Source organism: Tupaia chinensis, unplaced genomic scaffold (genome assembly GCF_000334495.1).
Source record: "Tupaia chinensis unplaced genomic scaffold, TupChi_1.0 Scaffold000671_2, whole genome shotgun sequence".
NCBI lineage: Eukaryota > Metazoa > Chordata > Mammalia > Scandentia > Tupaiidae > Tupaia > Tupaia belangeri.
Window position 1 is genome coordinate 1572440 of NW_006160194.1, and position 25361 is coordinate 1597800.

The 25361-nt window shown below is 54.5% G+C and overlaps 1 protein-coding gene across 3 annotated transcripts in view; it reads left to right on the forward strand.

Moving 5' to 3' along the window:
• TDRD9 (tudor domain containing 9) overlaps window positions 1-25028 on the forward strand; it is a 147804-nt gene extending 122776 nt beyond the window's left edge. For all 3 annotated transcript variants that reach the window (XM_006160071.1, XM_006160073.1, XM_006160072.1), the window contains 13 exons: window positions 2024-2197; window positions 3222-3333; window positions 5285-5497; window positions 5714-5803; window positions 6789-7049; window positions 7928-8083; window positions 9223-9293; window positions 10727-10836; window positions 11485-11581; window positions 17696-17834; window positions 19933-20051; window positions 22670-22742; window positions 24406-25028. In XM_006160071.1, the coding sequence (XP_006160133.1) occupies window positions 2024-2197; window positions 3222-3333; window positions 5285-5497; window positions 5714-5803; window positions 6789-7049; window positions 7928-8083; window positions 9223-9293; window positions 10727-10836; window positions 11485-11581; window positions 17696-17834; window positions 19933-20051; window positions 22670-22742; window positions 24406-24504 (1714 nt within the window). In that variant the 3' untranslated portion in view covers window positions 24505-25028. The remainder of the gene's footprint in view (window positions 1-2023; window positions 2198-3221; window positions 3334-5284; window positions 5498-5713; window positions 5804-6788; window positions 7050-7927; window positions 8084-9222; window positions 9294-10726; window positions 10837-11484; window positions 11582-17695; window positions 17835-19932; window positions 20052-22669; window positions 22743-24405) is intronic.
• Window positions 25029-25361: the final 333 nt, after the last annotated feature.

The window sequence follows — 25361 nt, forward strand, 5'->3', positions numbered from 1 at the left end:
TGTTCCACAGATACTTTCTTGAGGTGGAGTGTCCCAGAAGGGACCCAGAGGGCCAGACCGAGGAGACCTCCCATCAGAAGCACTGTAGGAACGGTGTGGCCCGTGGGACTGCTCAGAAGGTGCTGCAGAGTGCGAGGCCTGGGGTGGCGCCCCAGCGGGAGGAGGCATCTGAGATGTGACCTTGGGGAGTGCAGGACTGGCAGGACACAGCGGCCACGTCTCGGCAGGAGCTGGCTCTGTGTCAGATGGAGTCCGGTGGGAGGTCAGGCACTGTCTTGGGTGGTCTTTCATGGCAGATGTCAAGGACGAACACGAGAGGAGGGTGCTTGGGGCCACTGGGCGCTCTGGTCCATGCTGTGTGTGCAGCCTCGTGGGGGTGCAGCCCTGTGGAAGCAGAGGGAGCTTGGAGAGGACGGGGCAGGCAGTGAACACATGAGAGGAAGCAGGTCGCACGTGGAGCACAAAGAAGAGAGACACCACAAGGGGCGGGTTTCCAGGCGGGGTGTGGAGAATGGGGAGCTGGAGCATTGTGTGACACACTCTGGTCTTTGGCTCCAGACCTCTGAGGTTAGCAGCCTGCCTTGCGGTGCAAAGCAAAACCACGACCGTAAGGAAAGGCCAAAAAGAGATGTGTTTAACAGAAAAGGGCACCACGAGGCCTTTGGGTGGGCACGCTGTTAAGCAGCGTCTGGAATGGGTTAGGTCTTACTGTTATTTCGGGTCCCTCTATGAGTGCTGGGGCAGGGTGTCCTGGTAGCCAGCTCTTTTGTTTTTGTGGGTTTTTGTTGTGTCTGTGACTTTAGTCCAGTAAAGGAGCTTGAGTGCCTGGTTAGGGCAGTATGTGCGTGTCATGTCCAGTGTAGACTCCATAGGAGCGGGCATGTGCATAGGGATGACTTTGTACAGTTTGTTGCCCCAAGTGGGAAGAACGCATTGACCAAGCATCCCAAAGGATGTCCGTGTGCCCTTGTGGAAGGCAGAGGAAGAGTAGTCCTCTCTGGGTCTTGGAAAATGCACACCTTTAGCAGTGAGGAGGAGTCAGCTGAGGAGGGCTGCAAGGAGATGGGCCAGGAAGTCCTGAGAGGCGGGCGGGCAGCTGGGGAGTGGGCTGCAGAGGGGCCTCACTCACTGCCCAGCCCCCTCCGAGAGCTCTCCAGACGTCCTCTTCATGGCCGAGCTCATGGCAGACTGATCCTAGCAGTGGGAGGGGCGGCAAGTTCGTTTCTGGCTACTCGGTGTTTCGGCCGGGGTGGTCGTGCTAGCCCTGCGCAGACAAGGTGAGCGTGAGGCCATTTTCTTCATGCCAGGAGGGTCCACAGGCTCCTTTCTTTGTGCTTGGTTCCTGTCCTCCAAGAGGGGGCAGCAGGACTCGAGCCGCGTGAGGGCTGGCGAGGGCAGAGCGGCTGCCCAGTACTTGGAGAGACAGCGTGATGAGGGCAGAGCGCTGAGCTGTGCGTTCGGGTGGCCTGGATCTGTGCTGTCTTTCCTAGTAGGAAAAAGGCAAACCTGCTGTTCTGTTGTCCTTGCAAAGATGAATATTTCTCTCTTTCTTTGAAGTTTTAGTTTTGCTATGGGGCATGTGCATTCACCAGAGAGAGGAAAAGTAAGAAATGAGCCTCTACAGGGATGGTCGCACCCACTGCAGTCCTCTCTCCACTCTCCTCTTGGCATTTTAGGCATGCACACACATGCATCTGGTGCCCAGTCTGGGACCTGAATCATGCAGTTGGCCATGTGGGGTCTAGCGCCTGCTGGCCCTGAAAATTAATATTTCTAGGCATGAACATTCAATGTGAATTTAGGTGTTTAGTCTGTGTTATGCTTTAGTGACGTGTCACTGAAACTTTTATATCCCTTAAATGAATTATTTTCTCTCAAGTCAATAAAAGCTTATTAACTAATTATGAAATGAAGCGTTACTGACATTTTCCGTGAGAATTTCTGTCTGATCTTGAGAAACATTAACGTGCAGTTTTTTATCAGATGACTGATACATTTCTTTTTACATTTGTTTGTGGAGCAGAGCTTTCGTGGAGTTTTCACGGAATCCAACAGAGAGATTTAGGACTCTTCCTGCAGTGTACATGGCCATAAAGATGTCTCAGCTCAAAGTCTCACTGGAGCTCAGCATTCATTCCGCGGAGGAAATTGAAGGGAAGGTGCAAGGAGGGACTGTCTCAAAACTCAGGAACACGAGGTATTTTCAGAAGGGAGTGTTACTGAACTCAAACCAGGTTTGCTCGCCTGTGCGGGTCAGACTGGAGATCCGCGTGCAGAACAGGGGACGCAGCCGGCTCATGCTGGGAAACCCGTCCTCCCCGAGTGGCTCTCCACGCACTCTTCTGAGGGTGGAACCGGGGGTAGAGGTCTCAGGCGCGTGACGGGTCTAGAGGGCACGGTCTCTCCTGGGCCTCCTGGGCTGGCTGGCTTTGTTTCGGTGCTCCGTCTCCATTCCGGGTGGGGTGACCACCAGCTCTCTACCACCCAGCCCGAGCTCTGTGATGTGCACGGCAGTGATTAGCCAGTGGACACCTTGAAGTTTGGCCCATGACTGTTCTGCCTGTCGATTACCGTGGGCCTTGTTCACTCACCAGAGAGACAGACGGACGGGAGGGGAGGGCAGTGAGAGATCACCCCCGAGGGGATGGCTTCCCGCAGTCTCGTCTCCTTGCAGGAGTGTGGGTGCACACGCACACATGCCCGGAGGGATTCTCAAGCTGCCAGGTGTGGGAATTGAACCACAAAGCTGGCTATGTGGGATCCGGTGCCTCCGTGTCACCTGCCGGCCCCTGTTTCTTACTGCTTTACAAGACGAACGATATTTACTGGTTTATGAGAACCGTGTGTTTTTTCTGGCATAGCATTGAGTCAGGTGTGGATTCTTGTAGTTTTTCTAAAAGTCATAGCCTCACTTCCAAATTCACAATTTAGAAAACATCGCAGGTCCTTGGTGAAGACGTTATACCCTTCAAAGCAGGTGTTTTGTAAGAATCGTGGCCTTGAGAATGTACCCAAAGGGTTGTGTATAACTTTGCCATTGCCAGAGCAACTCAGAAAGTCACGCTTGAGATAAAACCCAGTTCACCATCTCTAGCTTAGGTATTTTGTTAAAAATGTTTCTTCTTTTAAAAATAATAGTTCAAGTAATAATCTCACATATGTAAATACATTTTCTTTGTAACACTTGATTTTTGTCTTTTAAAAAAACGCGTGTTGTGCAGAGTGAATGTGGACTTCCAGAAGCAGACAGTCGGCCCCGTGCCCGTCTCAGGTAGCACGGTGGACGGGCCCCAGGCCGCGCCAGAGCTGCTTTTGACCATTGACGTCACAGAGGTAGGAGGCCCAGCCGAGGCACTGGGGCTTCTCCTCTTCTTCATCTTCAAGTTACGTACGTGAGATACATTCCCACACATACACACACACACACACCTGTGCACCTGAGTAATCAGGTAAATGGACCGGTAGATGACATGGTGGCTGTGTTGCTGAACTCCCACATAGTTGACTGTGGTTCAAGTCCTGGACCTGCCAGCTTAAAAAAAACTCCTGCCAGGTATGTGTGCATGTGTGCTTGTGTGCCTGAAGTACCAAGAGGGGGCAGAGGAGAAGGAATTGTGGCATGGCCATCCTCACTGGGGCATGACTTCTCATTTTCTGTCTCTCTGGTAAGCATACATGCCATATAACAAAAATCTCTCTCTCAAAAAAAAAAAAAAAAAAGAAAAGCCAGGGGAGCTTGTGGGCGAGCTTGAATTACCAAACTTGTTAAGTTGAAATGTGGCTAAAACAGAAAATGTTAGATGTCAAGTACATTGAAAATGCCCAAACCATCAGATTTAATCAGATACTTACTAAGGGTGTTAATGGGCACAATGGCACATACCTGCGCTACTCGGTCCATTTCAGGAAAACCAGCATTGGCACCGTTTTTATTTAGGTATTTTTTAAATTGCCACAGGACACTTTCTCTCTTGCCAGAGAGAGTCAAGGGAGAGACGGAGAGGGAGAGGGAGAGGGAGAGAGCCCCTCTGATGGGCTGTGGTCGCACTGTGGTCCCTCTCCCCTACTCCTTCGTTGCTCAGGATTTTGGTCACACATGCAAGACGGAGAGCTGTGTTTTTCTTTTTTCTTTTTCTTTTTTTTTTTTTTTGGAGAGGTTTTTGCTATTGGGTGCGTGCGCTTGCCAGAAAGACAGAGACAGAGAGACAGAAAGCAAGAAATCACCCCCAGGGGGGATGGCCACACCGCAATCCCTTCTCCATTCTCCTCTTGGGATCTTGGGCACTCACACACACCCACCCGTCGTGAGTTTAAGCCACCGGGTCCGGGATGCAAACCACGGTCGGCTACATGGAAGTCCAATGACATAGCCATTACGCCAACTGCTGTTCCTAGCACATGGTGTTTTTCAAGCCACCTGGACCGGGACTCAGTGGTTGGCCATGTGATGTGAAGGTGACTGGATCCCACATGGCTGACGGCGTGGTTTGAGTCCCAGACCTGACAGGTTAGAAAACACACGAGGCTTGTGTGCACGTGTGCCTAAAATCCTGAAAGGAGAACTGGAGGAGGAGGGATTGTGGTGTGGTCGTCCTCCTTAGGGGGTGCTTTCTCACTTTCCCTCTCTTGCCTTCTCTCTGAAAAGTGCATGCACCCTATAGCAAAACATAAAAACATTTTTCAGTGAACATGCGTATATGGTTCCTGATAAATCTGTAGCTACACTCATTGGGACTGTCACATAGAAGTCTAGACTCCAGACAGATTGGAACCCTCTGGTGCTGGTGGGCCCTGGTCTGTCTCCCAGGGCGGGTGGTAGAAGCTGCTCTGCGGCACCCTTCCTGGTAGGGCCACTCCTCTTGCACTCCTCCTGTTTACTCCTGCCCGGCCAGGGAGCTGTACGTTTGTACCTGGCCCTGGCCAGCCTGGAGGGCGGCGACAGGCCCCCACTCTATGGTCAGCACCTGGGGATAAAGATGAAGGGGTCTCGTAGGACCTCTGGGAGGCCTCGGTGTGAGGCTGACGTGCGTCAGAATGAGCACGAGCTCTGGGTGTCGTGCCTGGGGGCCTCTGCTGCCAGAAAGGGGCACGTTGCACACAGTTCCTCGCTCTGGGTGGCCCGCTGTGTTTTCTCACAGCCCCGGTCACGAGCCTGTAGAGTGCCACCACGCCCAGGAGCACAGCTCGTGAGGTTAGGGGGGTCGGACAGCCCTGCGGTCTGAGAGACATTCTAGTCTTCACCGCTCCTCCTCCTCCTCCTCCTCCTCCTCCTCCTCCTCCTCAGGTGGTTGAAGTAGGACACTTTTGGGGATATAGGATTGATGAAAAAAATGCAGAGATTCTGAGAAAGCTTACGGCTGAAATCAACCGCCTGAAGCTGGTGCCCTTGTCTGCTCACCCGCACCCAGACCTGGTCTGTCTGGCCCCGTTTGCGGACTTGGACAAAGAAAGCTACTTCAGGGCTCAGATCCTCTATGTCTCCGGAAGTTCTGCTGAGGTACGCCCCCGTAGCCAACACTGAAGGGAAGCAACACGGCTTCCGGTTCCCAGGAACCCTTTCGTAATTAGAGGTGGAAAGTGGATCTGTAATCATCACCATCGGGGAGCGGACGTGGCTTGAACCGGTGGCTCTGAGTGCTCTGTGGCCGCAGCGTGGAGGCCGCTGACGGCTCATGGCCCCCGCACGGCCCTGCACGTTTGCTTTCTCCCCCAGGTGTTCTTTGTAGACTACGGTAATCGGTCTCATGTGGACCTACACCTCTTAATGGAGATCCCCTGCCGGTTTCTGGAACTTCCGTTTCAGGTGAGGTGGAGGAGGTGCTGTGGGATGACTTGCGTGCAGGGAAGGACTGGAGGTCAGGTAGTGCCCTGCAGTTCCCAGCTGGGCCGAGACCCGGAGCAGGGGCGGGACTCGCCCACTGCCAAGTGTGCCTTTCCTTCTAAGACGTCATGCTGTAGGCGTCTCGCCAGTGTTGCTTCTGGGTCAGCTCAGGCACAGGGAGAACACCCGGGTTTGCATGGGAGTTGTCTTCGTCCAGCGATTTTTCTTTCTGTGAAGTTTGCTGCTACTTCTGAGAGAGAGGAAGCAGGGCGTGCATCCCCAACAGGGCCCTCATGCTGGGACCCACCCAGTCTCGGCCAGCCAGACCAGGGCATGCGTGTGTGTGCCCGGAGTGCAGAGGTCCTGGGGTACACGCGCTGGGCCACTGCCCGGCCCTAGTTCCACAGTGTTTGCTAAAGCCACTGCTCAGGCTTCTGGTCACGTTGAAACCACCCAGAAGTTGGGTGGCTGGAGACATGTTCACAGGTACCCGTCCCGTCAGCAGAGAAGCAGTGTGAAGTTCCTCTCCACTGTGGTGGTTCTGATAAACCAAAACCAGGATCGGGCCGCCTGTCGAGGCTGATCCCGCGTGGCCGACTGTGTCGTTCTAGCCTGAGACCCAGTGACTTGAAAACACACCAGGTGGATGAGCCTGTGTGCCCCAAATCCTGAGAGGAGAATGGAAGAGAAGGGATTGCAGCATGGCCATCCCCCCAGGGGCGGATTTCTCACTTTCCCTCTCACATGCTCACTTTCTTCAGCAAGTACATTTGCCTTGTTGCAAATAAAAAAAACGAGAAAGAAGGAAAACCCAAGCGCCTGTACCTGGGAAAGGCCTGCCTCAGCGCCGTCCCTGCTGCAGCTCTCCTGAGCACCCCGACGGGGACGTGCACGGGTCACTTCAGGGGCACTTGCGTGAGCGTTTGCTTGGCGGGAAAACTTCACACCACACTTTTCTGTCCCGTAGGCTTTGGAATTTAGGATCTGCAAGATGCGGCCCTCGGCCAAGTCTCTGGTTTGCGGTGAGCCCTGGAGTGGCGGGGCCGGCTGGCGGTTCGCCTCCCTGGTGAGTGGCTGTGCGCTCCTGGTCAGGGTCTTCTCTGTGGTGCACAACGTCCTGCACGTAGACGTGTACCGCTGCTCGGGGCTGCAGGCCGCCCTCGACATCAGAGACGTGCTGGTCCAGGAGGGCTATGCCGAGCTCGCGGAGGAGTCCTACGAGTCCAAGGTACGTGTGCTGACCCGGGTGGGGTGGGGTGGGGGGGTGAGAGACAGGCCGGCCGCGGGGTGCTTCTCCTCTCTGGGGGTAGTGGAGGTGGGGTGGGGTGAGGCAGTGTGAGAGGCCGGCCGCGGGGTGCTTCTCTCTGAGGGTATCGAGGTGACCGGCGAGTGCTGCTCTCGTTACTGACATGCTGGAGGTCGTGGCTGTGGCCCGTTTCACGTGCCCTTCGGGTTGCTGGGGTCAGGCAGGGCGGTGGGTGCTGTTCTTGTTGGTCCCACCCAGCTGTTATTCCCCTCCTTGTAATGAAAGTTTGATTTGAAAATGTTCTATATTTGAGGAGTTTATAAAAATGGATTTTGATATTTCTTAGTGCAAGTATTCATAAAATATTTCAAATATTTCAGGCATTTCAAAATTTCTTTCAACTTTTTAAAATGTCATTTCGAAAGCTTTGTTCCCCAGTGTGACGGCCTCGGAGAGGCTCCTTTTGAGTCTGACGTTGAAGGTTTTGTATCCTGCTCATGAAATGTCCGTGGGGACACCAGGAATTGGAGAGGCAGCCTCTCGCAGTGTCCACGTGGAGCAGGTGGCCTATTCTGTTTGCGTGTGGGCAACGCTTCAGGGGATTGTGATGTTCCTGGTGTAAAACAAATGTTGTGTATGAAAAAGCTTTTTAAAAAACACTTCTTCCTCAAGAAATTGTCTTTCTCCTAAACTCTCTAGTGGCCGAAGCGTAGGACAGGCTGCCGTCCCTCCCATGGGACTCCCTGCCCCACCGCTTTGTGTCTTCAGTGGCCTGGATAAGGGACGTCCCGCTCCTGCCTGTGCGGTGACAAGGTGGCACTAGGTCTTTCAGCCTTGCCTTGCCTTTCCATGTTTTTCAGCAAAGCCACGCAGTTCTCAAGGGTCTCTTTTCCAAATCAGTAGCAAACACGACAGGTGGGTTTGTGCCGTCCCCCGTGAAAGACGACGAGAAGTTTCTGATCCGGATTCTGCTAGAGAGCTTTTCTTCTAACAAGCTGGGTACCCCAAATTGCAAGGTGACGTGTGGGGCTTGTTCTGTAGCACATGTTATAACATGTAAATATAATGTAGGACCTAGTGTCTTTTCATGTCTGCGCTGTTCTATAGCACATGTTATAACATGTAAATATAATGTAGGACCTAGTGTCTTTTCACGTCTGCGCTGTTCTATAGCACGCGTTATAACACGTAAATATAATGTAGGACCTAGTGTCTTTTCACGTCTGCGCTGTTCTGTAGCACACGTTATAAACACGTAAATATAATGTAGGACCTAGTGTCTTTTCACGTCTGCGTTGAGAGTTGCCTCCAGTAGTCAGGGTGGCCTTTTTCCTTCCTGATTTTTTTCCTTTTTCTAGTTTTTGCTGTAGGGCACGGGCAGTTGATGGAGAGAGGGAGGAAGAGGGAAAGTGAGAAATCACCCCCTGGAGGGATGGCACGTAACAGTCCCTTCTCCATTCTCTTCTTGGGATTTTGGGCATGTATGCACCTGCGCCTGGTGTGATTTTTCAAGCTGCCAGGTCTGGGACTCGAACTGTTGCATTGGCTATGTGGGATCCAACTGCCTTAACTCCCATGCCATCTGCTGGCCCCCTTTCTTGATTTTTAATGGTGTTACTTTTCTCACAGTGGAGCCTGTATTAATTAGAAGAAGCCATGGGGCTTAGTATTGAGTGGGGTTTAGGCTAGAGCTTTTACTAGTTCTCATGGTGGTGTATTTTAACTCTTTTCTGTGAAGGCAAGGCTACATAGTCACCCGGTCAAAGGAAACACGGCCGCTTCCCCAGGAGCTGGGTCTTAGTGTCCTCCTGCGGCACGTCAGTATAGGAGCAGAGGGTGCCCGCTGCTCGGGGACGGCTCCATCATCACTCAGCCTTGGGCTCAGGCCTGCCCCTTTGACCGGGTTGCCTGCTGCAATGGAAAGAATATCGACTGAGATTTTCTGCACGGTTTTGTTCCTGGCCAGAGGCTTTTATAAATATGTGTAGTGAGGGTGTCAGGGAGATCGCGGAAGGAATCGCTCGCACCCCAGAACTGCCCTCCTCTCCCCGAGTGCTGTGATGATTCAGATGCCTTCTGTTAAATGTAAGCGACTTTGGGGGTTTCAGATGCGCACGAAGTGACCTGCTTGTCTGTGTTGGTGTCTCGTGCATAGGCCGTGCTCCACGGGCCCTTCAACCCCTACGAGCTGAAGTGCCACAGCCTGACCCGGATCTCCAAGTTCAGGTAGGCTCCCACCTTGCCAGGAATGCTGTTCTGACTTCTCCACTCGGAGGCCTCATCAGAGACTAGTCTTCATAGCATAACCTTTCTACCTGCTCCTGGTCGTCCCCAGCTCCAGATTTGGGCATCCCTGCACTCTAACCGGAGAGCCATCCTGTAGACAGCATTTCCTAGTGTCTCTTAGCGGCTCCTTTCTTCTGTTCTTGCTGCGATTGTCTGCAGCAAGTCTGTGAGTCCTGTGAGCCAGGGCTAGTCTGCAGTTCGGAGGAGACAGCAGCGAGCAAAGCGCAGCTGTCCTCCAGGGGACTGCAGTTACAGCACAGATTGGCAAGGGCCGGTCAGAGTCCCAGGGCGTCATGAGAGCGTCTCGGGGCCCTGAGCACACCAGCGGCTTTGGAGGTTTGCCTGAGAAACCCGAGAGCTGGAGGGTGGAGGAGTTAGCCAAGGTGCAGGTGCGGGGTGAGGGCAGTGAAGGGCTGTTGCCGGATGGCTCCAGGGCCGAGACTATAGCCCTGGGTTTGAGAGCTTGCCCTGGTGAGCAGTTTCAGTGAGTGCAGTGTGACTGGGGGTGGCAGGGGCAGTGCAGCTGTGGGGTGAGGGCAGGCGTTATAAGCCACCCTTTGGACTTCACCCGAAGACAGTTGGGAGCCCTACACACACACGTTGTTAAAGGTCCTTTGGGTAAACCCTGGCTTCTAAGAGCCCTCTGGCCAGCAGCAAAGGCTCCCCAGGGAACTGGTCAGAAGTACAGGTGCTCAGCTGCACCTGAACTGTGGAATGAGTTCTCCACTCTCCCAAGAGCTCCAGGGAGTCGGCACACACAGCAAGGTTTGAAGAGCCCCACGTGAGGGGTATTTGGATTTGGGGGTCAGGACCTGCAGGCCGGAGGCACTTCTCAGGCCATCCGTGGGGTGGGTCGCTGTGGGAGAAGGTGCTGGCCTGGGTTTGGCAGGAGGTGCCGAGGTATATAGCTTTGCAAGAAATTTCAGGAGGGAGCACGTGGACAAGCCTGTGCCTAAGCAGACTGGTGACGAAGGGAGAGAGGGAGCCTGGCGAGGCTGCTGCGGGCTCTGCCGAGGGCCAGAGGAGCTGCGGGAGGCCCCGCCGAGCTCCCTGTGCTCAGTGAGCGCTGCTCTGCAGGTCAGGAGTGCAAGGCAGCGGCTGGGACAGAGGCAGAGGCTACGTCCTCAGCCCTCAGGCAACGCTGCAAGCCCAGGAGCAGTGGGGGCCCCAGCGGGGAATTGGAGCCAGAGGGGGTTCGAACAAGGACCGCTCGAGGACACGGTGTGAGGGCCCGTCCTGTGAGGGGCACGCGGGAGCGAGAAGTTTCATGTGCTTTGGACTGTCGACCGTGGTTTTCAGATGGCTGAGCGTTGGGAGGCCCGCAGCCCTGCCTGGTCAGGACCCTGTGGCCTGTCTCGCGCTCACACCCTTAGGTGCGTCTGGATCGAGAAGGAGAGCGTCAACTCTGTCGTCATCAGCGACGCCCCTGCAGACCTGCACCAGAGGATGCTGGTGGCCGCGTCCTTGTCCATGAACGCCACCGGTAGTGCAGCGCTTCTCTTCCTTGCCCCTCGGTCTCCCGACTGCAGTCCTGCAGTCCCGGGATGACCTGCCGACCCGTAGTGAGCCCCGCCTCGCCCGGGTGAGCGCCCACGCACTCGCAGAGCGATGGGCCCTTGATGGCCAGTGCCCGCTGTCATGCCTGGCTATCAGGGAGAATGAACCCAAGCTCTCAGCCCTGGGAGCCACCCCACAGCCTAATGGGAAAGAGGATGCCCTTGGCCTGGTGGCCAGGAGCCAGATCTTACATGTCGTGTCCTGGCCCGGGTGGCCTGAGGATCGAAGCCCAAGCAGGCGACAGGTGGCAGGCGGGAGGAGGGGACTTGTGGTGTGACCCTGTCCCACTGAGGGGACCCTCTGCCCTCTCCCTCTCTGCCTCTGGTGAGTGCATGCAGCTGCTGGCAACATTAGAAGGAGAAGAGTAACCCAACAAAGTGCTCCCCAAGTGGGATGACCACCTCGCCCCTGGAGTGTGGCGTCTGCTTGTGGGGTGCTGTGGGGACTGAAAATGGAGCACTTCACTGTTGGGGCCGGCAGAGGGAACAGTTGGGAAAAGGGGTGCCTGCTCATGAGGGCTGACCAGGCCATGCAGCGGACGCTTCGTGCCTCACGCCGGTGTCGACTGTCCCAGGCTCCACCATGCTGCTGAGGGAGACCTCCCTGATGCCACACATCCCCGGCCTCCCGGCCCTGCTCAGTATGCTGTTCACGCCCGTCATGGAGCTCAGGTGCGTGCATGGCCGTCTGACTTAGCGCAAGCATTGTCAGGTGAGCGCGTCGGCTAGAAAATGGGCACCTGCCTCCCTCCTAGAAGGAACGGCGTAGAACCCAGGCCACAGCCGTCCGGTGGCTCGCCGGCCTCTGGTGCACCCCCTCCCTGTCACCCACCTGGCCAGTGTGCTGATGCTGGGAGCTCAGGGGTGATGACTGAGCATGCAGCATCACATGGGAGCCCGAGTTTACCGCAGGGCTCAGAGCGGACGGGAGTGGGGTGGGCGCCCTGTCATTTCGACCGTGTGACTCTCGGGTCAGCAGACAGCTGACCCAGTGGATGGCCCGTTTGGTGCCAGGATCAAGCAGGGGTTTCTCCCAGAGACCCGCAGCGAGATGGGCGAGGCGGCGGGACAGAGCCCTGTGCACATTCTCGCGGGGCCAGGGGGCGGGAGGCTTGCGTGGCAGAGCAACCAAAGCGAGCTTCAGAGGTGTGGCGAGTTCTAGGAAAGGGGTGTCAGCTGGGCTTCAGGGGCTCACGTGCCCGTGGGTACTGGAAGAAGTTGGGACAGACAGTGCCCTGCAGGCCTGTCGCACTTCAGGACGGGATAGGAGGTCAGCTGACGGGCGGGGGCTGGCTTAGACCTCACTGGCAGTTTGGGGAAGGGGCTGCTGCCAGGGCCTGCTGTTCTTCCGCCCTCTCTGCCTTACCGCCTATCACCCTCAGAATACTTGGTGCTTTTCTCAGTTGTCAAAACACTGTGTTGTTTTCCCATTAAAATATATACTAGAAAAAACGGAATGGACAAAATATTACTATCGTTATTTTTAAATAACACTATCACTTTAAAATTTAGTTGTATGTGTAAATGTAAAGATATTTAGTATATTTTAAATTTTGTTATAGTTTATTTTGATTTTAGATTTTTGTCATGCGTGTTTTACAGATAGAGTAAGCGTTTTCATGTTCTCTGTAAATGCCCATTTAAGTTGTGACACAGAGCACCAGCGGGGCACACGATGGCCCAGGGGACGTCACCCTACTGTGTTCCTACTGGGCATCTGATCTGCAAGGACTCAATGTCCTTCTGTTGTTAGAGCGGCTTGTGGGTGTACCATGACGGTGCGACAGATCTCTGGATTAAGCTGTCTTCAGTGCCCTTGTAGGGACGTGGGTGCATCACACTGCGATTAAGTCGAATAAGGAAGTGTCCCCCCACGGACATAGCAGGGACATGGCTTTAGTCGATGCAGATGTGGCCGTCTACAGACGCACAGAGATGTGGGTAAGCACCTCACAGACTGCCACGCTGCAGTCAGACACTGGCCGTGGAGGACGAGGGTCCTGCAGTGCTAGTCCGCAGTCGAAGTCCTTCTCCTGGGGCTCCCCTCTGAAGCGCAGCCCGAAGCTCACATAAAGCATTTCAGGACAGTTAGCCTGCAGCTGCACTCTATGGAATATGCTGCTTTTGTTCCTGACTTCTCTATCATTTTTTAATTTAATGCCAGAGGGCACGTGTGCTCTCCACAAGAGGGGTGTGGGGAGGAAGGGAGGGAGAAGGAGAGAGAGCCCACCGTCTGCAGGGCGCAGGCACGCTGCAGTCCTCACTCCCTTCCTCTGCCCATCTCAGTTTGGGGCGTGCACCCACACATGCACACACGGGCTGGTCCTGTTTCCAGGCCACGGGGCCAGGACTCACCGAGGTTGGCTGCGTGGGGTGCAGCCACAGCACACAGCCCTCGGCCACTGCTGACGGCTCTGTGGTCTCAATTGTGCTCTTAAGTTCCCTTAAATATTTAGGATGTCCAGAAGAGACGTAACCCCGCAGCTAAGGTTATGTTTATTCACTGAAGATTTAAGGCAGATGATCAAAGATTTACCCTGAGCGTGGACCCTTTCAAGGCCGACGCTGTTAGACAGCCCTTCTCGAGCACACATGTTACCACACCGGAGCGTAAGTCTAAGGCTGGCCGCAGCCCACAGCCGGCCGTCAGCTTGGGGTTGTGTGGCATTCTGTTATCGTTGATGGTAGAGGCCCGGTTAGTCAGCACTTCCATCTTAGAAGGGTATTACATAAGTTGAAATCAAAATAATTACATAAAAATAATGTAGAGGAGCTTTATTTAGAGAGAGATTTTTTGCTATAGGGTGTGTACACTTGCCAGAGAGACAGAAAGCAAGAAATCACCACCACCACCCCCCAAGGGGGAAGGCCACACCACAATCCCTTCACCTCCATTCTCCTCTTAGGATTTTGGGCACACATACGCACCCAGTATGAGTTTTAAGCCACCAAGTCTAGGACGAGAACTGCTGTCTTTGTGGGAGTCCAGCAAAGTAAAGTAACCCTTACACCATCTGCTGGTCCCGAGGAGCTGCTACTGCTGTTTTGTTTTGTTTTGAGAGGTTTTTGCTATAGGTTATGTGTGCTCACTGGAAAGACAGAGAGAGACAGAGACACAGCGAGAAATCACCCCCCAGGGGGGATGGCCACACCGCAATCCCGTCTCCATTCTCCTCTCAGGATCTTGGGCGTGCATGCACATGAGCCCAGTGTGAATTTAAGCCACCGGTTCTGGGACTCGAACCATGGTCATCTACGTTAGAGTCCAGCAATGTAGTCATTATGCCATCCGCTGGTCCCCTGAGGAGCTTCCGTTTAAAAGAACATTGTTCTGATGGTTTTTAAGGTGATGCTCACCTGACTTCTAAGCGAGTCTGGGTCTCTGCCCCTTGAATACCCTTAAAGTGGGATTCCCTTTGATCTGTATTAGATAGAAGGGAGGGTCGGAGGGAATGTGTCTGTTCAGGACCATGAGTATTTGGGACTGTGTAATACACGCACAGGGGACTTCAGAGAGCTTGTGGGATGTTAAATGGAAAGATAGACATAAAATGTATGACCTTCTCAGCATGAGCTCCACACGTGCGGGATGCTTTGGTAAGAATGATACCAGCCACTTAGCCCACCGTGACGGTTTGGTCGTTTTTACATTATCAACTGAAGTAAAGTGGCTGCCCTTCAATGGTTTTTTTAAGATTAGGAAACAAAAAGAAGTCAGACGCAGCCACGCCTGAGCTGTGTTCTGGCTGCCTCATTGGGTCCTGGCAAAGCTCTCAAGTGGCCTCGTCTCGGAGAGCAGCAAGCCACAGCGGATGGTGGTTCTAGCAGGATGCATGTCGCTCGGAAAGGGGCTCTCAGACTCCCTCGTCCTCCGTGCTCCACCTTACAGCAAGTCAATACAACTTTAGTGCAAAAGAACCCGCTGAAATCCATGCATAGTTTTCTTTTTTTTTTTTTTTTTTTTTTTTTGGAGAGGTTTTTGCTATAGGGCACGTGTGCTCGCCAGAAAGACAGAGAGACAGAAAGCGAGAAATCACACACACACACACCAGGGAGGCTGGCCATTCTGCAGTCCCTTCTCCTCCATTCTCCTCTCGGGATCTTGGGCACGCACACATGCCCAGTGTGAGTTTAAGCCACCAGGTCCAGACTCGAACCATAGTCGACTACATGGAAGTTGAGCGATATAGCCCATGCATAGTTTTTTTTCACAATATGCATGTTTATGAACTTGTTAGAAAGGATTGTTCATTTAGTTTTTTTCACAATATGCATTTTTATGAACTTGTTAAAAAGGATTGTTCATTTAATTTTACTGTTTTGTTTTTGTTTTTTTTTTTTAATTTGCTATAGGGCTTGTGCACTTACTAGAGAGAGATGGAGAGAGGGTGAAAGTGAAAAAGCAAGCTGTCAGGTCCAGGACTCAAACCGAAGTCGACCATGTGGGAGTCCAGTGCCTTAACTACCACACCGTCTGCTGGCCACATAATATGCATTTTCCATGAGCTTTTATCTTTTTCTTTTTTAGGTTTTTGCCACAAGGTGTGTGCACTCACTGGAGAAAGAGAAAGTGAGAAATCACCCTGGGGGGAATGGCCATGCTGTAGACCTTTGTCCTCCATTCTCCTCTTGGGGTTTCGGGCACACACACATGCCTGGGTCCAGTACTCGAGCTGAGGCGTCCATCATAGGGGATCTAGCCCCTAACCTCTGTGCCCTGTGTTGGCCCTTCCTATGAGTGTTGTGAAGACGACTCTCCTCGCATTCAGGACTAAGAACTGCTTCAGGTCTTTTTCATCAAACATAATTCACCCGGGGCCAGCAGATGGCGCAATTATTACGTTGCTGGACTCCCATGTAGCCGGCTCAGGTTTGAGTCCCAAATCTGGCAGCTTAAAACTCAGGCTAGGGGACCAGCAGATGGTGTAATGACTATGTCGCTGGAATGCCATGTAGTCAATGGCAGTTCGAGTCCTGGACCTGGCAGCTTAAACTCACTGGGCACGTGTGCGTACATGCCCAAGATCCTGAGAGGAGAATGGAAGAGAAGGGATTGCAGTGTGGCCATCCCCCCTGGGGAATGATTTCTTGCTTTTTGTCTGTCTGTCTCTTTCTGGTGAGCACATGCCCTATAGCAAAAACCTCTCAAAAAAAAAAAAAATCCGGCTAGGTGCATATGCATGTATGCTCAAAATTCTGAGAGGAGAAGGGACTGCATGCAGCATGGCCACCCCGGGGGTGGGGGGTGATCTCTCGCTCTCTGTCTCTGTCTCTCTGGCAAGCACATGCACCATATAGCAGAAATCTCTCTAAAAAAAAAGAAAAATAACAACAAAATGTAATCGACCTGTAGCCTCGGTTGCAAGATGAGTAAATTCTGGGGGTGCTGCGCAGCGTGGTAACGTCACTAATAATGCTGTGTGGTACCCTGGGATTGGCACAGAGGCGAGCTTAAGTGTTACACACACAATTGGCAGTGGTGTGCAGTGGTGGGTGTCTTAATTGACTTGATCATGGTCATTTCACACTATATACATGTGTCAGGATGCCACGGGCACCTTAAATGCACACAGTTTTGGTGTGCATTTTAAAGCTGGGAACAAAACTCGAATTGGTCTTTCTAGGGAAAAGTCTGTTGATTAAGGATCAAAGAAAATTAGCAAACTATTTTAAAGACAGTTGATATTAACATCTGTTCATTTGTTACACATATACTCCCTGAACCTCTGGGCGGAGACATTGGCTTTCGACTAAGTTGGAAAGAGGAGAGAGCGGCCAGGGAGAAGGCAGGGGGCGTTGGGAGGGAAGGCTCCCAGGGAAAGGCTGGAGAAAAGGCTGCAAGGAGCCGCGTCTGGAGCAGGGCGGGGAGAGGGACACGGCCCAGATCGGAGAGACTGGCCTGTGCAGTGACCAGAGGCCCTGGTGTTCCTCGGAGTGCATTTGGAAACTGCCCGTGTGTGCAGGGTGGTGTGGCCGGATGTTGGGAACGCTGCCACTGTCCGCCGTGTGGGCGAATGACCGGGTGAAGCAGAAGTCAATCAGAACGTTGTTCCCCGAGTCTGGGTGTAGAGCAGGAGGTAGCAGTGGGACGGAGGGGATGCACGGGAGGTGAAGGGACAGGAACGGCCATGGATGGAAGAGTGGTGGGATTTTGGTAGAACTGGGGTATGACACATATGACACGTGGTAGGGTCGGTGTGGGAGTTGCAGGTGGGGAGGTGGGACAGACGCCCCAAGGCCTTAGCCGAGCACAGCTCCCATAGTCAGAACAGTGTGCAGCCTTTTACCCAGAAATCTCCCTGGGGAGAGACCGACCCAGAAGGAATTCAAAGGTGGGAGGAGAGCTGCAGGCGGGGGTGGGGAGAGCTGCAGGCGAAAGTACTCTTTCCGTGACCTCGTGTGCCGCAGTGAGAGCACAGGGCTTAATACGGGTTCATAGAAATGTTTATCCTGCCATTTTTTTTTAATATTTATTTGTTATTATTTTTTAATTTGACCAGAAAAAGACAGAAAGAGGGAAAGTGAGAAAGCAAGCTGCCAGGTGTGGAAATCAAACCACAGTTAGCCACGTGGGAATCCAGCACCCTTAACCACTGCACTAACATACCATTCTTATAACTACATATGATCTTTATTTCTTGTGTAAAACTGAAGAAAAACACACAAGTGAAATAAGTTACTGTTCCAGGGCTGACCGAATTTAAGATGGATTTTATGGGTCAATTTGTTGAAATAATGGTTGAACAATTTTGAAGTAATTAACGCTTCTCAAAACATTTCATTTAGGGTGGACGGGGACGGGAAATGCTACACTGGAGTCCTCTGTGGCTTGGGATGGAACCCCACCACAGGGGCCCCCATCCTGCCAGAGCACGACATTGAGCTAGCGTTTGATGTTCAGTTCACCGTCGAAGACATCGTGGAGGTAAGAAAGACCCCTCCGTGCACCGTGGAGCACCCCCAACCCCGTCTCAGACAGCGAATGTGTTGTGAGCCAGGCATCCCCTTTAGTCCTGGAGTTGTCCTGTCTCCCAGTGCAGACTCCCTAACCTGCCTGTCACTCTCACCTCTTGGGAGAAGAGCCAGTTGGCCTTCTCTGAGTCTCCCAGCACATAGAACTGCTCTGGGCCACCGACTCCCACACTGGGGCAGACTCGTCGCCCAGGCTGCAGGGCTTCTGCAGATCAGGCCTCACCCAGTGCCCTTGCAGTTCACACTGGGACGGGGGAAGCATGTCCTGCCCTATCCTCTCCCTAGTTCCAGAGGCCTGGCCGAGCCGAGGCTGCCCACTACTCCAGAACAGTGCCACCCCCGTGTGCCTCCGCCACAGCAGCCTTGAGGGGGACGGGGCGGGTGTGGGCGCCCAGGCCAGGCCTTAGAGACGCAGAGCAAGTGCACAGAGCAGCAGCAGAAGCAGTCTGTGAAAGAGGTGATGGGTGAGCTGAGCTTTTCCACAATTAAAACTTTCACTCTGCAAAAGACACTGTTCAGATGAGTGGACGGGCTGCACCGTAGGAGAGACTGCGAGGCGTGGGTGATGGTGCACCTGTAGCCACGAGCCGGGACCGGTGATACAGAAAGCAGCCCACATTAACAGGGGAGCGGCAGCACACGTGAGAGGGTACTCTGGGGGACCTCAGCATCGTCTCTCTTTAGGAAAATGCAAATTAAGACGGCCTGAGCTGCCGCCGTAAGTGACCCACGAAACTTGCATGTGGCCGGCGAGGGGAGCCTGTGGAGCCGGGGAGTTGGTTACTGCTGGTGGGATGCAGGGCCAGCTCCTCACGGACTTAACGTGTGTGCTGCTGGGTGCCCCGGCAGGCCACCGCAGGGTCTGTGAGAGCCTGGAGGTTGGCCTCCCGTGGGCCCGTGTGCATGCCGAGATGGCAGCAGAGCCCCAGGATGCTCACTGGTGAGGTGCGAGTCAGTGAGGGAGAGGAGTCAGCCAGCCGCGTGATGATACGGATGCGTCTTAAAGAAGTCCATGTGTTTCTTCTGTGAGGGTGAGAGAGAAGGACGAGCACCCTCCACAGGGTCTTGTGCCTCACCCCCTCCAGTCCTGCCTTCTCAGCTGGTGAGAACACAGGGACCGGTGTGTACAGGCGGCTGGAGGTGCACCTGCGTCTGTCAGAGCGTCCCGCGGTGCTGGAGCTCTGCTAGTCGCCCCAGGGTCAGTCCCCAATGTAAGCTCTGCTAGTCGCCCCAGGGTCAGTCCCCAGGGTCCCGGGGAGGAGCTCCGGGTGGGCCCTTCTATCTCAGCACTCCCCGGGAGAACAGGGCTGGGGAAGGAGACCGCGGGGTGGCTGTGTGCTGTAGTGGTGGCACCAGGCAGTGCAGGGGCTCCCGGACAGCTGCGGTGTGGGCGCCGGCTGCATCGTCAGACCAGAGCGCCCCCGGGAGGCAGCGGGGCCTTATACACGTGTTCTGAGCACACAGCCCAGCCGGATGCTGGGGCTCTCAGGACGAGCCTGACAGTGACAGGTCAGACACCCCATGTACAAATGTTGGCCCTCCGTTCTCGGACGGGGCGAGGAACACAGGCGCTTTAGGGAACAGTGTTTAGCAGAGAGGGCGCCAGACCGCCTCTCCGGTGGGTCCTCTGGTGGGTAAGATGGTTTCTTGGGGGCGCAGGTGAGCACTTCTGACCCTGGGCTGGAGAGAGTAGAGACCGTGGGGGCCAGGACTCTATGGGAAGCGGAGTCACACGGAAGTGAGCCACGAACGCTGGAGCGAGCCCCGTGAGCTGGGTCAGGGCCAGGGCATCGTCAGTGGACAAGGGAGAGGACCAGCCACAGGTCAGCGTGTGCCCGTGCCAGCCAGCTCTGAGTGCTCGGAGCAGCGGCCCAGGAGCAGTGAGCAAGCCCAGGGCCCGGCGGTTTCTAATAGGGTCCCCTGGGAAAAGGACCTGCCATGGTGACCTCCGGTGGCCGTTTGCCCAGCGGCCGCGCACAGACCGTCAGAGTCCGTGTGGATGAAGTCTGACAGGACAGCCACAGCAGTGCCTCCTCACCGTTTATTTGCAGATTAATATTCTCAGGGCGACCATGAACAAGCTAGTGTGTGATGGACCAGACGGCTCCAAGCACCTGTGGCCAGAGAGAAGCGCGCAGCTACAGGACAGCGCCCGGCAGAAGCTGCTCGGGTATGTGTACGGTGGGCGGGCTTTCCCCCCGACGGCCTCGAGTCGGACCACTGGTCACGGGGAGCAAACTGCGTGCGGGGCAGTGTCCGGCGGTGGCAGTCCCACGAGCCTGCGAGGGTCCTGGGAGGACTGCCACGCTCCAGGGGGTGTGAAGACTTCGTGTGCCGTCCCTCCAGACGGCAGGTGAGGCGTGGGGACCCACGGTGGCTGCTGCTGCCCCCACCCTGACCGTGGAGCGCTTATGGCCACGCTTGTGCTCCGACCAGGCCCGGAGGCCCAGAGGACCGCCAGGCAGGGATGGGGCCTCTGAGCCTCCCAGAGAAGACGATCTGGGCACGAGTACCCTGGCCTCCCTCTCCTGCCACCCTCTGCCACCCTCTCTTCACTGCTGGATCTTCCGTTGGCCAAACACATCCGAGCACAGAGGGCATGGACTCCCTTGGTGTGGCCCGTGAGCCCAAGTCAGCCTTGAGAAGAATGGGGTGTCGGTGGAGGAGAGGCAGAGGCACCCCACACCCACCTGCACTCCTGTCGCAGCCAGCAATCCTAGGGCTGGGCTGGCCTTTGCTGACAGTGCCCTGTGTGGGTGGGGGCCAGAGCTCTCCCCATCCCTCCGCCTCTCCCTCTCCCCCTCTCCCCCCTGTCCCTTCAGCCCCGTCCCTCATCCCTGGTTACTTCTCTCTCTCTCTTTTTGGCTATAGGGCGCATGTGCTTGCCAGAGAGACAGTGAGATAGAAAGCAAGAAATCACCCCCCAGGGGGGATAGTCACACAGCAGTCCCCTCTCCTCCATTCTCCTCTCAGGGTCTTGGGCACACATGCACATGCGCCCAGCATGAATTTAAGACACCGAGTCCGGGGCTTGAACCATGGTCAACTATGTGGGAGTTCAGCGACATAGCCATTACGCTAACTGCTGGTCCTGGTACTTCTCATTTTGAACCAGAGCTGACAGCCTGCTCTGGTTGCTGATGGCATGGCCTGTCCTTTCTGGGCCTTTCACTCATAACCCACTGGCATTTTTTTTTTTTTTTTAGAGGTTTTTGCTATAGGGCGTGTGCTCGCCAGACAGAGAGACAGACGGAAAGCGAGAAATCACCCCCCAGGAGGAATGACCATGCCTCAATCCCTTCTCCTCCACTCTCCTCGTAGGATCTTGGGCACACACGCACACGTGCCCGGCGTGAGTTTTAAGTCACCAGGTCTGGGACGCGAACTGCAGTCGACTACGTGGGAGTCCAGTGACATAGCCATTATGCTAACTGCTGGCCCCTACCCACTGGCACTTTTAAGTTGCTTCAAGTATTTTTTTCCTACCCCATACACGTTCTCATACTGCAATTATCTTTGTGTCTTTGTGACCATAGTTCCTTTTGATTCTTTAAGCACGATTTGCCTGAGCCTTTGAATGCTCTAGAGTGGCCGCTGTGACGTGTGTGCTGGCCCGCCCTGGCCCACTGCCGGCCGCCGTCACTCACCTTCCCCTGATGTGGCTCCCGTTCTTAGACCTTTGCAGGTCTCCTAGTGTTGTGGTGGAGACTGAGCATTTCAGACAACGTCGAGTAGGGCCCAGAGCTGGCGCTTTTTGCTTGGCTTCGTTTCTCTTTAGGAACCTTCCCAGACCTCGCCCGCCCATTCTCACACAGCTCTTCCCGTACCGTTAGGCCGCTCGTGCCTAGGTTCTGTGCTTCGCTTCATTTTCCCTTAATTCCCATGTTACCGTGAGCCTGGCTTCCGAGGAGTGGTCCTTGTGTGTGTTCCCGTGCTCAGCCAGCGACTGGCCGGCGTTGTGCTTGGACACCCAAGCCAGTCACGCCCTGCCCCCTGCCCCCTGCTCCCTTCCCGGCGCCCGGGCCAGGGCGGGGAGTGTGCTCAGAGTTGGGCAGTTTCAGTTCTTCCCTGCTCGCACCTGGGCTCTCCAAGGCTCCCCAGGTCTCTTCTGTGTGTGCACAGCTCCCAGTCAGTCTGGAGTGGGCTGCAGCCTGGGCCTTCATGGTCATTTCATTTCTGAGATGCCTCTCCTAAATTTCTGGAAGGTCCGTGATCTGCGGGCCCCAGCAGTACCCTGGCCCAGAGCCAGTGGTTCTGTAGGTGTTCCCAGGCCCTGCGGGGAACGGTGTGAGGGCTCTTGGCCTGTCTCCCCTTTTCCTCCCTTTAAGCCAGTGAGCGGCCAGCTTGTCAGGGCTGTGCTGGATGTCCCAGAAAGCAGCCCAGACCGCTGGTGGTGGAGGGCCGTGGCTGCCGTCTGGGAACTCCGAGGACAGGGCCGGCCCACTTCTGGGGTTCCGTGGCTGCCACGTCCTCTGAGCATCTCCACATGCCTGGGTGTGTTCTGCTGTGGGGTGCCTGTGCTCGTCAGAGACAGGGGAAAGGGGGAGGCCCGCAGGGAAAATGGCCGAGCTGCAGTCCCTTCTCCCCTCTTGGTGTCTTGGGCCCACACACGTCCCTGGTTGATCTCCCAGCTGCTGGGTCTGGGACTTGGCCGCACAGTGAAGTTTGCCGCGTTCCAGTTCTGAGGAACGATGTGTGGCAGGTAGACGTCTCATTGTAAAGGGAAAGCACAGTGGGGCTCTAATTGCTAAGGTGTAATTAATACAGTGTCTTCTTTTCACATTCTAGTTTGTTTTGTCAGTCGAAGCCAAGAGAGAAGATTGTTCCCAAGTGGCACGAGAAGCCCTATGAGTGGAATCAGGTGAGCAGGAGGCGGCCCGGGGCGGCGGAGCTCAGGGCCGACTGCTGGGGCTGGGGAGCAGAGGCGTGCTCCACGGTCGGCAGAGCAGATGGGCCGTTGCCGGCCGCAAGTCTGACCTTTCGACCGTGGGGGACAGCGGGCCAGAGCCCAGCATCAAGGGTTTGTGTGAAGACACGACTTTTCGTTCCTGTCACTTGGCTTGTTTCCAGCTTCTAGGTTGTGGTGGCTGTCCTTGTCTATTCAGGTGACTGTGACAAAGTGCCAGGGCAAGGTGGCTTCTGGACACAGACACGGGCATCTCACAGGTCTGAGGCTGGAAGGCAGAGGGCAGGGTGCCAGCGTAGTCAGGGCCGGGGAGGACTTGCAGATGGCCGCCTTGTCACTGTGTCCTCCCGTGACAGAGCAGGGCGTCGATTCCATCATGTCCACCCGAATACCCCACCTAACCCAACTTCCTCCCAAAGGAGCCATCTCCAGCTGCCGCCACGTGAGACGTAGGGGCAGGGGAGCACAGCTACCTGTGATGCAGGCAGGGCCATTCTGGGCTTCTAGACTTTTCCTGTCTGTCAGGCCTAGAGCCAGGACTCCAATGTGGCTTCAGGGAGAGGGGCTTGGGGAGGAGCCTGAGCTCTAAGCCGAGGCACCAGCAGCTCAGTAGCTCCTCTCGCCTTGGCACTGAGAGGGCGCTCTCCTGCACGTGTCCGCCCACACGGCCTGTCCCCGTCTGCTCCCTCAGGGAGCCCTCGCAGTTGTGGAGCCAGCCCATTGTGCCAGAGCTCTGTGCGGGAGCCTGGAGGGGAGGTCATAGCAGCCGCTGGCCTTCCTGGCTCAGCCGGGCATTTGCAGGTGCTATAGTGGCCAGGCTTACTGGGAAGCAGAGCTGCTTTGTAAGGTTGGTGTGTTTTAAAAAACATTAACAAGGACCCGGCAGGTGGCATGGTGGTTAGGGGCACTGGACTCCCACATGGCGGACCGTGGCTCAAGTCCCGGACCTGGCGGCTTGCTTTCTCACTTTCCCTCTCTCTCTCTCTTCCTCACTCTGTCCCTCTCTGGTCAAATTAAAATAAATAAAGTTAAATAAAATAATTCTTTTTTAAAAAGTTAACAATGACGCAGTTATGCTTCACATTTATGTGGGAGTATGTGGGGTTTCTCATTGAAGATTACTGTTTTTTTTTTTTTCTTTTGGAGAGGGTTTTGCTATAGGGCGCATGTGCTCTCCAGAAAGACAGAGACAGAGAGACAGAAAGTGAGAAATCACCCCCCAGGGGGGATGGCCACGCCGCAATCCCTTCTCCTCCATTCTCCTCTCCATTCTCGGGATCTTGGGCATGCACACACACCTGCCTAGCGTGAGTTTAAGCCACAGGGTCCGGGTTCGAACTGCGGTCAACCACATGGGAGACCAGCAACATAGCCATTACGTCAGCTGCTGGTCCCAAAGGTTACTGTTTTATTAACAGGAAGTTAAAATGATTTATTACATTCATACTGAGAAGTGTGGGTATAGAGAAGCATTTGGTAAATATTTTGGAAAGCTGGTCGAATGTTTCCTGCTCGCTCCTATGTCCACGTATGTGTGTGCAGTGCCATGTATTCATTTTTGTTTGTGTCTGGAAAAGCCCATCTCAGGTCTGATGGGCCCTTTGGATTTCCCCAACAGGTGGATCCCAAACTGGTGATGGAGCAGGCGGACCGCGAAGGCGGCAGGCGGGGCGGCTCCCTATACCAGCCCCACAAACTGATCGTGCTGAGCTCCTGAGTGCACAGAGGGCCGGCCTCTGCCTGGGCGCGTTCCGCCTGCCCACGTTGTCTCTGCCCTGTTCCTCTTCCCTCCGGGTGATGGTGGGAGAGTGGCATTTTGTCCAGGTGGGAAGGATTGGAAGTTTTCTTTGAGAAAAAATTGTTCTGAAAAAGTCTTTGTTTGGAAAAAGATCTGTATTTTGCTCGACGTCTATCGGGGTGATGTAAGCAGCTGGTCCTCCGGCTGAGGTTCCAGAAGGCACTTGTTCGCTCAGCTCTGTGACGTGGCTTAACCTGGAGTACAGGGAGACCAGGACTCCGGTTACACCAGGAAATCTGTGCCTGCTGCTGCTGCTGTTTAAACAACCTGTGGAATTTTCTGATTTTGTTTTCCTTGATGGAAAAAGTCTAATTTTGGTAAAACTAACTTTCAGTTTTGTATGTTTTAAGTTTTTAATTAAGTTACAATTCTTGGTCCACACTTTGGAAATCAGAAGCGTTACTTGGGAACTAATTTATCTGTGTTAAAACAATAAAAGCATCAGACAGAGTTTTTGTTTCTGACAGTTTTTAGTCAGAGAAAACTAAAATTTCACCCTAAAAAAATTGGAGTTCATGAAACTGATAAAATAACATGTACCTTTCTGAAAAGTCAGCTCTCGGCTTAGAGCCGCCGTAGGTGGTGCAGACATCTGCCACATGTGAGCGCATGCAGCCAGCAGGGGCAGTGAGGGTCTGGGCCGCCTCGGCCACTGCCCGGATGGACAGGCCTGGACCGCGGAGGACGGATGAGGCGCTCACACTTGCACACGCCCGGGGCCATGAACGGAGCCTGTGCAGAGGTTTCAGAACCGACAGCGGGGCTGCAGGTAGCGG